The 10,026-nt window shown below is 60.7% G+C and overlaps 1 protein-coding gene across 4 annotated transcripts; it reads left to right on the forward strand.

Moving 5' to 3' along the window:
* The first annotated feature begins 734 nt into the window (after window positions 1-734).
* On the forward strand, window positions 735-7,499 carry Kif12 (kinesin family member 12). 4 transcript variants are annotated; one of them, XM_013073674.3, is made up of 19 exons: window positions 735-920; window positions 1,223-1,288; window positions 1,379-1,457; window positions 1,609-1,736; window positions 1,815-1,890; window positions 2,191-2,325; window positions 2,471-2,606; window positions 3,316-3,407; window positions 3,512-3,674; window positions 4,306-4,424; window positions 4,511-4,615; window positions 5,161-5,263; window positions 5,349-5,439; window positions 5,635-5,721; window positions 6,056-6,140; window positions 6,213-6,317; window positions 6,613-6,713; window positions 6,801-6,919; window positions 7,100-7,499. In XM_013073674.3, exons 3-19 carry the CDS (start codon window positions 1,389-1,391, stop codon window positions 7,240-7,242), a joined length of 1,857 nt encoding a protein of 618 aa, XP_012929128.1. In that variant the 5' UTR covers window positions 735-920; window positions 1,223-1,288; window positions 1,379-1,388; the 3' UTR covers window positions 7,243-7,499. The 4 variants fall into 4 exon arrangements, with proteins under 4 accessions (XP_012929128.1, XP_012929126.3, XP_012929125.3 ...); XM_013073671.3 differs by lacking the exon at window positions 735-920 and adding an exon at window positions 962-1,115; XM_013073672.3 differs by lacking the exons at window positions 735-920; window positions 6,801-6,919 and adding an exon at window positions 961-1,115.
* Window positions 7,500-10,026: the final 2,527 nt, after the last annotated feature.

Below are 10,026 nucleotides of genomic sequence, written 5' to 3' on the forward strand. Positions count from 1 at the left end.
GGTCCTGTGGCTAAAAAATCCATGGGCTTTGCTTGCACACCTCCAGTTTACGGGCAGCTCACTGCGACCCGAGACAGTTCATTCCTAGGAAGGGTGGCTTTGGTAGCCGGCGCCTGTCTGTGGTGGTACAGTGTAACATTGGGGTGGGGGTGACTTTTAGCGTTTGTCACCTTAAAGTGAGAGAAAGTAGGTGGGGAATAATAATTATAAATATAATGTCAGTCCGATGGTGTCACTTTCCTGTTTACAACTCTCAACGGTTTCTGGGTTCCCTAAGGGGTGAGGCTGGACTCCTTGGAGCGTCCTCCAGTGAGCTGGGTCCAGCCTCAGACCACCTCTCTGCTCGCCACCCCACCTTCTGGAAGTGTGTGTCTTCTGCCCCCTCTGCCTGAGGCCCCCGCCCACCGGATTGATGGTCCCTGCCTCCTCAGCCAGCCTGGGAACTGGGAGTGGGCCTGCACAGATTCCCAGCCTGGAGACCCAGCACCTCCCGGGGCCTCTCTGCTGCTGTCAGAAGCCACACCAGGGAGATAAATAACCAACCGCGCCGCCTGGGATTAGATGTGGAGTGGCAGAGGCAGGGGCCTCAGTGCCTAACCAGATGCTGGCAACCTGCTCTCAGGCAACCAGGAGTTCCCTGGAGCCCCCCCCCCCCCCCCGCTGGGCCCTGAGCGGGGACCGCACTGGAGGTGCTGGGAGGGCAGGGAGAGTGTGTGGAGGGAGTAGGGAGAGCCTGCTCCCTGCCCTGCTCTGGCTGGCTCTGTGACCTGGCTTCCTGTCCGCCTTTGTTTCCGACAAGGCTGGTCTCGGTGGTCGCGTAGGTCCCCTACTGACTGAAGGTCTGGCCAAGAGCAAGGGAGCCTCAGATTCCAGAACCCCCTAGCTAGGGGGCCCTAGCTTGAGATTTTCAGGACCGCAGGGTGGGTATGGGGGTAAATCTTTAACTAACCAGCCAAGGGCAGGCGGGAGCTTTTCCGGATGGATGGCTGCCTGGGACCTGTGGCCGGTCCCGCGGTGCTGGAGAAGGGAGGGCATCGGGGAGGAAAAGGAAGGAGGCGGGAGGAGCTAAGGCCGTGCTCAGAGCAGGACATGGAGGAACGCGGGTCTCCCGATGGGTAAGCCGAGCTTCAGGGATGTTGGGGAGCCCTGAACGTCTCTCCCAGTGGACAGCTGGGCAGGGAAGCGGGTACTGCAGGGACGGTGACTCGTGTTGCTACTACAGGGACCCCGCTCGGAGCCTGGAGCAAGGGCCACAGGGGCAGGAAACGCCCATCCAAGTGGTGCTCAGGTGGGTATAAGGTGGCTAGGAGGACCTCGGGCGAGGACGGGACCGATGGAGACACCGGGAGGGATCATCTGGCCTTCGCTTGGATCCCAGGGTGCGGCCCATGAGCACGGCCGAGCTGCGTCGAGGGGAACAGAGCGCGCTGCACTGCTCGGGGACCCAGACACTGCAGGTGAGGAACCCGCAGCCCCCCCAAAACCTAACCCTGGGAGGCCCGGACCGCAGGGCATTTTTCCCTTAGCCCCACCCCGCGCTGCCCGGCCCTCCCCGAGCGCCCGCCCGCCCCAGGTGCCCCGCCTCGTCAGGTGCCTCCCCCCCCCCAGGTGAGCCCCCCGGGCGGCGGCCCCGACGTGGCGTTCCGCTTCGGCGCAGTGCTGGACGGGGCGCGCACGCAGGAGGACGTGTTCCGGGCGTGCGGCGTGCGGCGTCTGGGCGAGCTGGCTCTGCGCGGGTGAGTGGGGTGGGCTTCGCCCATGTCGCCCCCAGCCCGGGCCTCCGCCGTGGTCCCACCGCGCCCCTGCCGCCCTAGCTTCTCCTGCACCGTCTTCACTTTCGGGCAGACCGGCTCGGGGAAGACCTACACGCTGACTGGACCTCCTCCCCAGGTGCGCCGGCCGCCCGCACCCCTTCCCCGGGTCCCCGAGAGGGATGGGCTCCATTCATTTTCAGGCCAGGAAGCTGAGGGCCAGAGGAAAGGGACTTGGCCGGTTTGGCCCCTTGCTAGCTCTTAGATTTTTCCTCTGTAAATGGAAATGATTGTGCGGACAGTGAGGAATAAATGAGCTATGAGCGCGGCCCCTGGCACAGTTCCTGGCGGGCCATAAGTGCCCTAAAAAGAGGATAGTTTATCGCCGCGCTGCTGCAGCGGCCCACCCAGCCGCAGGCTCAGCTAGCTTTGCCCCCAGGGGGAGGGGGCGCCAGTACCCCCCAGCCTGGCTGGCATCATGCAGAGGACCTTCGCCTGGCTGTTGGACCGCGCGCAGCACCTGGGTGCCCCCGTCACCCTGCGCGCCTCCTACCTGGAGATCTACAATGAGCAGGTGAGGAGTGGAGGAGGAGGAGGGCAGCCCCTGAGGAAGCGGGGCAGGGTCGAGGGCAGAAGGGGAGGTGGAGACTTGTCCGGAAGGGCTGGAGCCAGAGGGAGCCCGGATTCAGAGCAGCCCTTCCCTCCGCCTCCTCCCCCAGGTTCGGGACTTGCTGAGCGTGGGGTCTCCCCGGCCCCTCGCGGTTCGCTGGAACAAGACCCGGGGCTTCTATGTGGAGCAGCTGCGGGTGGTGGAAATCGGGGGTCTGGAGGCCCTGATGGAACTTCTGCAGATGGGTGAGGCTCCTTCAGGGGAACCTGGGTGTGGGTGCCCTTGCTGAGTGGCGCCTGGGGCCCAGGATGGAGCTGGGGCTTCAGAAAGGTCTTGGAGAGGAACTGGCAAACCTGTAATTCAGAGATGGCCCAAGGCTGCAGGCCTCAATCCCCACCCACCCTGTCCCCAGGGCTGGCTGATTGTGCCTTGCAAGCTCCTTTCAGCCCCAGGCCACCCCCCACCTCCCACTGTCTTTGCCACCTTCAGGCCCCTCCCTGCCAACCCCTTTCCTGCTTCAAGCTGCTTACCTTTTGTCTGCAGAATCTCCGCTCTTCTGATGCCTCGAGGCCATCGCACCTCTTACCCACCGTGGGGCCCTTCCCATCCAGCCTCATTCATTCCTCCAGGATTTATTGAGCAGCTGTCCTCTGGCAGGCACCAAGGACCCTGACCCCAGCGTGGTGCCACTCTCTCAGCTGATTTCTCAGCCTCCATTTCTCTTCTCTCTCTCCTTCCACCTGACAACGGGAGAGATGTTTAGGAGATGAGAATCTGTCTTTCCTGTGCTCCCCTCTGTCCGTCTGACTCTGCTAGACCAGACCTGCCTGGGACCAACACTACTTCCTGTGTCTTTGCTCTGCTAGCCCGCCCTCCACCCATGCCTTTGCTCCTCTTTCCTCATCTCATGGCCTGTGCCTGCTGTCACGGGCAGCTCCTGACATTTCCCACCAGGTCTCAGCCGAAGGAGGAGTTCCTCACACACCCTCAACCAGGCCTCCAGCCGCAGCCACGCACTGCTCACGCTCTACATCAGCCGCCCCAGGGTGAGTGCCCAGGTCTGCCGCTGCTGGGAAGCCTTGGTCTTGTGACCTTGTGACTCCAGTGGGGACAGTCCCTCCCAAGTCCCCATCAGGCCCTGGTGCCCCAGCCCCAGCCCCAGCAGATGCCTCCTTTGGACCCCGGGGAGCCCCCTGCCAGTGGGAAGCTGTGCTTTGTGGACCTGGCCGGCAGTGAGAAGGTGGCAGCCACAGGATCCCGTGGGGAGCTGATGCTTGAGGCCAACAACATCAACCGCAGCCTGCTGGCCCTGGGTGAGACCTGGGAGCAACACATCTGGTTCCCCGAGTCTCTGCCTGACCTGTAGCTGACCCCGGTGGGGCCCAGAGACATTGCAGATGACAGCTCAGAGCTATGGTCCAGGAGCCACAGGCCTCACCTGGCCCTGACTCAGCTGCTGACCCCACCCAGAGCATCGCCATCCCTCCATATGCTCTAAGGGCCTGAGAGTTACGTCCTAATGTAGAAGTGACCCCCTGCAGTGTGACCCCTCAGTGACATTCAGCCTTTCCCTCCTTCCCTTGGCAAGACTGAGGCCCAGTAAGGGGAAGGAAGGGCTCAGGGTTCCTCCCAGGTCATTAGACTGAGATCCTGAGATCTGTGTCAGGCATGGGAGCTGCTCCTGAGACTCCTTTCCATTCAGCTGTTGGTTAGAAATTCCTAAGGCCCTGCTGAGTGCCAGGCTGGGACATTGGGGATTGGGGTGGACAGGGCTGCCTGTGCCCCCCGAGGGTCCCAAGTTTGGTGGTGAACACCAGTCTGGAGGGTAAGGAGATCCTGTGGATGGGTGGGTTTAGTCACCTGGACCTGGTAGCTATCCCAGCCCCGAAGTGTTCCAGCGAGATGGCTTTGGACGAGTGCTGTAACCTTTCTGTCCTCGCTCAGGTCACTGCATCTCCCTACTGCTGGACCCACAGCGGAAGCACAACCACATCCCTTTCCGGGACAGCAAACTCACCAAGTTGCTGGCAGACTCACTGGGGGGCCATGGGGTCACCCTCATGGTACCTGAGGGGCACTGCAGGGAGGGCATGGTCCGAGGAAGGGGCACCTGAGAGGAGCACTCCCCAGGAGTGGGTGTCCTCCCTAGGTGGCCTGCGTGTCCCCCTCTGCCCGGTGCCTCCCTGAGACTCTCAGCACCCTACGTTACGCAAGCCGAGCTCAGCGGGTAACCACGAGGCCACAGGCCCCCAAGGTGAACAGAGAGAGAAGGCAGAGGGACAGGAAGGGGACGTGGTCTCCCATAGTCAGGCTGTCTTCAGAGCCTGTGCTGCCATCATGGTTAGGGTCTGGAACTGCGTCTGAGTTTAATTTGGGTTGGAACCCTAGAAATGGTGTGGTCGCAGCTGAGTAGGAGGGGTCATGGTCTCAGCCAAGGTCAGTAGTGAGGGTTTGGGAAGATTCAGGGCTGGGGTCTGGGTTGGGATAGGACTCGGGGTTTCACTGTGATCTTACTTTGGATCATGGATAAGTCTGAGTTGAGTTGGGGTCTCATAGGGAGTCATTCTTCTGATCTGGGCCAAGTTGGGGGCAAAATTGAGTTTGGGGTTGGACTTAGAACCAAATGCAGCAAGGATTGGGACCCTCCAGCGTGGTGTGGCTCTGATAAGCTGCCACTCCAGATGGATGCAAGGCCACTGAAGCACGGGCTGAGTTTCAGGCACCCTGCAGCACTGCACCAGGCAGTTCTTGTGCAGCTCGTGTGGCCGTAAAGGGTCGCCCTGGGCCTCTTTTCTGCAGTCCCCTGTGGCAAAGCAGCCCCCACGTCTGGAGAATGAAATGCTGCAGCTCCAGGAGGAAAACTGTCGCCTGCGGTTCCAGCTGGACCAAATGGACCCCAAGGGTATGTGAGCTCCCCCGGGACAGAGGTGGGCTAAGGGTGGGGTCTGTGGCTTCTGTGGATCCAACCACCTCCTGCTTCCCCACAGCCCCAGGGCTCCACGGGGCTCGGGGGGCCTGGGCCCAGCGGAACCTCTATGGGATGCTGCGGGAGTTCATGCTGGAGAACGAGAGGCTCAGGTAGGGCCAGCCCGGGGACTCTATCCCCACCCCTCTCTGCTAGGTGCCTGAGCCAAGGTGCCCCCACATTCCTGCTCTCTGGGTCTCCTCGTCACCTCCTGCCTCCTGTGGCTGGCACTCTGCTGCAGTGAGGAGGGGCCGACCGGTACCCAGCAGACCTGCCTCCTGTCACTTCCCCGGGCTTGCTGTCCCCAGGAAGGAAATGAGTCAGCTGCAGAGCAGCCGGGACCTGGCCTGGGGTGAGCAGCAGGTCCTGGCCCAGCAGGTCCAGGAGCTGAAGGGGTGAGCAGGCCTCGGACGAGGCTGTGGGCCGAGGGGTCATCAGCACGGGTAAGGATCTGACTTCTGGGTCCCAATTCCCCAGCTCTGCCACCTCCTGGTAGTGTCACCTTCAGCCGGTCATTTGGGCCCTCACTGCTTGGGCTTCCCTCTTCTGTAACATGGGGCCCTGGTTTGCCCACTTTCTGGGGCTCTTTAAAACCTGGAGGGAATGAGTTAGTTTGTGGCCCGTGGAGAATGGGCCCGGGGCTGGGCTTCGGGAGTCCCTGTTGAGAAGGGGACCTGGAGACCCGCCCTGGGTTGAGGGGGGCTGCCACAGACTCACTCTTCTTCCCAGGCGCCTCCTCTCTGCCTGCTCCATTTGGCCCGGCCCTGCTGCTGCCCCACTGTGTCCCTACTTAACGCCAGCTGCCCCCTGCCATGTGAGTCCCATCACCCAACCTGGAGGGTGACGGGCTGGGATGTCACAGAGCCACTGAGGCGCCCTGTTGCAGGCACCGCCACCCCTCTGCTCCTGCCTGTGCTGCCACCTCTGCCTCCTGTGCCGAGCACCCCTGGCCCACGGGGCGTGCCCGCGGAGGGAGGGCCACCTGCCGCAGGTAGGAAGGACAAGGTGGAGGTGAAGGCATCTGGGGATGTGATTTGAGGCTCAGCAATGGAAACCGGGGGTCCAGGCTGGAAGCTATGAGCTGAAGGGCTGGTGGGATGCCCAGTCTCAGGAGAGGGCATGAAAGGAGCCACAGCCAAAGGTGACCAAGACCCTGGGCCTTGTTGCTGCCCAGATATTCTTGGTACCCTGTGGGGCAGACATGGAGGGCCTAGCCAACACCAGGGAGGTGGGATATCCAGAGCCTGGGCTGGGGTCCCTGACTATGGGCCTGGTCTTCCCTGCAGGTGCTGGATCCCAAGGCCCCAGGCGACATGCCTCTGTCTGCCCGGCCCCCACCCTGGGCACCTCCATGCAGCCCTGGCTCTGCCAAGTGCCTGAGAGAAAGGTGGGCCCAGCCCTGAGGCACTGGGTCAGGGAGAGAAGGGCCTAGGGACACAAAGGCTCACCTGCTACCCCTACTCACCTGGCCCAGGAGCCACGGCACCGGGGTGCAGACCGAAGTGCTAGCAGAGATGCTGACTGGGAAGGAGGTGGTCCCCTCGGCTCCCCCACTGCCTGTGGGGCCCCCAAACACCCCACCTGTGCTGAGAGGTGAGGGAGGGACCCTGGTGGGCTGCGGTCTTCCAGCTCCCCATCTCTGGATAGGGTGGGCTTCAGTGGTGTCTCTAAGATCACTGCAGGTGGGGAGGGTGGCAGAGGCATCTGAGCCTCCTCCAGGTGGCCAGCATGGAGAGGGGCCTGGTGCAGACCTCGGGGCTCTCTGCTCCTCAGGTGGAGCCGGGGTTGCAAACCTGGCCCAGAAGCTGGAGGCCCTCAGACACCAGATCAGCAGCTCCCTGCGACGTGGCCAGAGCCAGCCACCACCCAGTGAGGGCCCTCAGCGGGGCCCGGACCAAGTCCTCCCTCCCCACTGAAGGCACAGTGGGACCCGGGGCTGCCTGTGCCCCGGGCTTACTCGGTGCTCTTGCTTCAGTCTCCCCATGTGGGAATGAGCTGGCCACTGCTGATTGCCCTGTGGCTGAGCTGGACAGAGGACACTTCTGAGGCCTGGGGGCCTGGGTGGGGGGCAGTTTGAGGGAGAAAGGGTGGGCCTGCCCTGACTGGGGAACTAAGACTGGGAAAACAGGCAGCAGGTGATGGAATACATGAATAAAGAGAGATGTCAACTACAGTTCTGGGGTGCCTGTCACCTCCCCATGGGGAAATCCGAGAGGGGAGGGAACTCTTAAAAGGTCAGGAGAGAAGCCTAGGGCTGTGGCCCCTTCTGATCTGCAGCGTTCTAGGCACCCGTCTCCTTTGATGTATTAGACAAGTTTTAATTGAGCAACTACAGTGTGCCACTGCTGAACATGCCATTGGGCAGGGGTGAGGTCAGATGGTGAGTACCTCCGGAGAAGTCAGGGCAGCACTGATTTGGCTTGAGCTGGGGCAGATGAGTGATCAAGGGACCTACTCACTGTGTGCCAAATGTGTGTGTCCTGGTGGGCTCAGGAGGCCTGCCCTTGTGGGCCACAGGCCTGTGTTGGGAGTCTAGGAAAGCCCTGCACTGTCCCGGGCTGATTTCTGGTCTCCAGTCCCTTAAACTGGGGCGGGGGTGGGGGGACCCTGTTCCTTTGAGTTCTGTGAGGGTCGAGGATGTGAGAAACATCATGATCCTTGGTGTGAGTCCCCAGTAGAATGATATGGAGAAGTCCAGACACTACATGAAAAACTGGGACTGGCAGAGGGAGGACCTCAGGAGAGAAAGCCACAAGGGCAACCTGACTCTCCTGAGAGTGATTGGGAGAAACTGAGATCCATGATTCATTTATCTGTTCATTCACTCATCCATCCATCCATCCTACAACACCACTGGCACTGACTGCAAATCAAGCTGTAAGGAGCAGATACGACCAATAGGAGACAAGGTGACTGCCCAGGAAACACACAGACTGCTGGGGACAAACAGATATTTACAAGTGCTTTGATGGGGAAGGGGGGCACTTAAGGAGGTACAAGGTGAGAGTCAGCCAAACAGAAATTCTGGAAGGGTCAGGGAGGCCCCAAGGAAGCCATAAAGGCTGGGAGACTGGCATCCATCAGCACAGGGAAGGGGAGCGGGCTGGCAGGCAAAGCCTCAGACACTTCTGAGGTGCCCAGCTCTTCAGGTCCAGGAATCACAGGGCCTTGCTGGCCCCATCCGGAGTCTGGGCTTGTGGAAAGGGCAGAGGGGAGCCATGGAGGACTCTTGAGGAATCACCAGGTTAGGTTTGCCTTTGGATCATGGGGGAAGTGGAGTGACTCAAGGGTGAGCTGGGGCAGAGGACCAGTGAAGAGACCAGAACAGAGAGATGGGACCTCTCAGCCAGGAGTACCTGACCCAGGGTGGGCAAGTCCCCAGGCAGGCCAGCTGTCCCCATAGCCTGGGGATCAGAGGAGGATGAGGAGCAGGTCAGCCAGCCAGGAGCTGCTGGGGACCATTCAGAGCCCAGGGTTGCGATAGGAAGGTCACAGATGCGGGGTGGAGTCTCCCCATCTCTGAAGTAGGGTGAGCCTGGCCTGAGGATATCAGCCCTCCACCCCCCTAGTGCAGCACCAGGGAGACTTGGTGCCATCTCACCCAACATTCTGCAAAGTGGCCTTGGAGATGTCTCCAAATCATGCAACCACGACCAACTGGGCCAGCCCAGGTATTGAGAACCTTAACTTGTGGCAGGGCATTAGAGGTTCCCAGCAGTGACCAGGGTATTCAGGGAAGGCCAGAGAGGCATAGCCCAGGATCAGAGGGTGGTGCCAGGTCCAGAAAGGTAGACCCGGCAGGGCAGGAGGAGGTTAAGCCCTCAGACTAAGCCACACAAGTTCCAAACCTGGCGTCATCACTTATCCACAAGTGACCTTGGGCAGACCATTTTACTGCTCTGAGGATGAGCACCTCATGTTCAGATTGGCATATTGGTTGGGTTCCTTTACAGAGCTGTGCTGGGGTGAAATGCCCTGGTATTTAGAAAGCGTCTTACATTTGGCTTTGCCTGTTGCAGAGAATTTAGCCAACATGACAGTTGAAGGGAATCCACAGCACAGACTTAAATAAAATATGTGCTCATTAAGCAAATATCCATGGAGAGCTGGCTGTTAGCCCGCACTGAGCAAAGTACAAGGTGACTTCCCCGGTGGTGCATGGAAGATAGACAAGAGACCAGCCAGACTGCGGCAGGTGAGATGCTAATGAATGTTGCGGAGCGCAAACAGTGGGGGGTTTGAGCTCTGCCTGGGGCTCTAAGGTCTAGGGAGGGGATGTGAGTGCAGAGCGCTGAAGAGGGCGGAGACCAGTTTACACCACACATCCCTTCGGCCAATGTTTGGATGCCATGTCAGCTTGGGAGGCGCTGCAGGTTCCCACCCAGGCTCCTCCCCCTCCCCAGAACCCTTGACTGGTTGCCTGTGGCCCTGCTGCCTGGGAGGCCCACAGCCTCATGGGGGAGACAGTTGGAATGGAGCTTGAGAGTTTCCCTGAGCTGCAGTGGGAGTAAGGACGGGGACCACCCAGGGTCGCTGGCTAGTGCTGCTTCGTTCATGTTTGGATGCTTCCTGACAGCCCTGGAAGCGGCCATGGCTCTCAGTCCCATGCTCCAGTTCAGCAAAACTGCCACTTCCTTTCCTGAGAGAGACACAGGACTCACAGGCACTGGGCTCCGCTGCCCTGTCTCACAAGCTGTCCG

This window comes from Heterocephalus glaber, unplaced genomic scaffold (assembly GCF_053883595.1).
Source record: "Heterocephalus glaber isolate CG9 unplaced genomic scaffold, H.glaber_assembly_v1.0 deba00001479, whole genome shotgun sequence".
Classification (NCBI taxonomy): domain Eukaryota; kingdom Metazoa; phylum Chordata; class Mammalia; order Rodentia; family Bathyergidae; genus Heterocephalus; species Heterocephalus glaber.

Coding starts and splice junctions, on each gene's coding strand:
- Kif12 (XM_013073671.3), top strand. CDS start 979: ATGGATGGCTGCCTGGGACCTGTGGCCGGTCCCGCGGTGCTGGAGAAG. Junction 6,714..6,800: donor GCCAAGTGCCTGAGAGAAAG/GTGGGCCCAGCC, acceptor CACCTGGCCCAG/GAGCCACGGCACCGGGGTGC. Junction 6,920..7,099: donor CACCCCACCTGTGCTGAGAG/GTGAGGGAGGGA, acceptor TCTGCTCCTCAG/GTGGAGCCGGGGTTGCAAAC.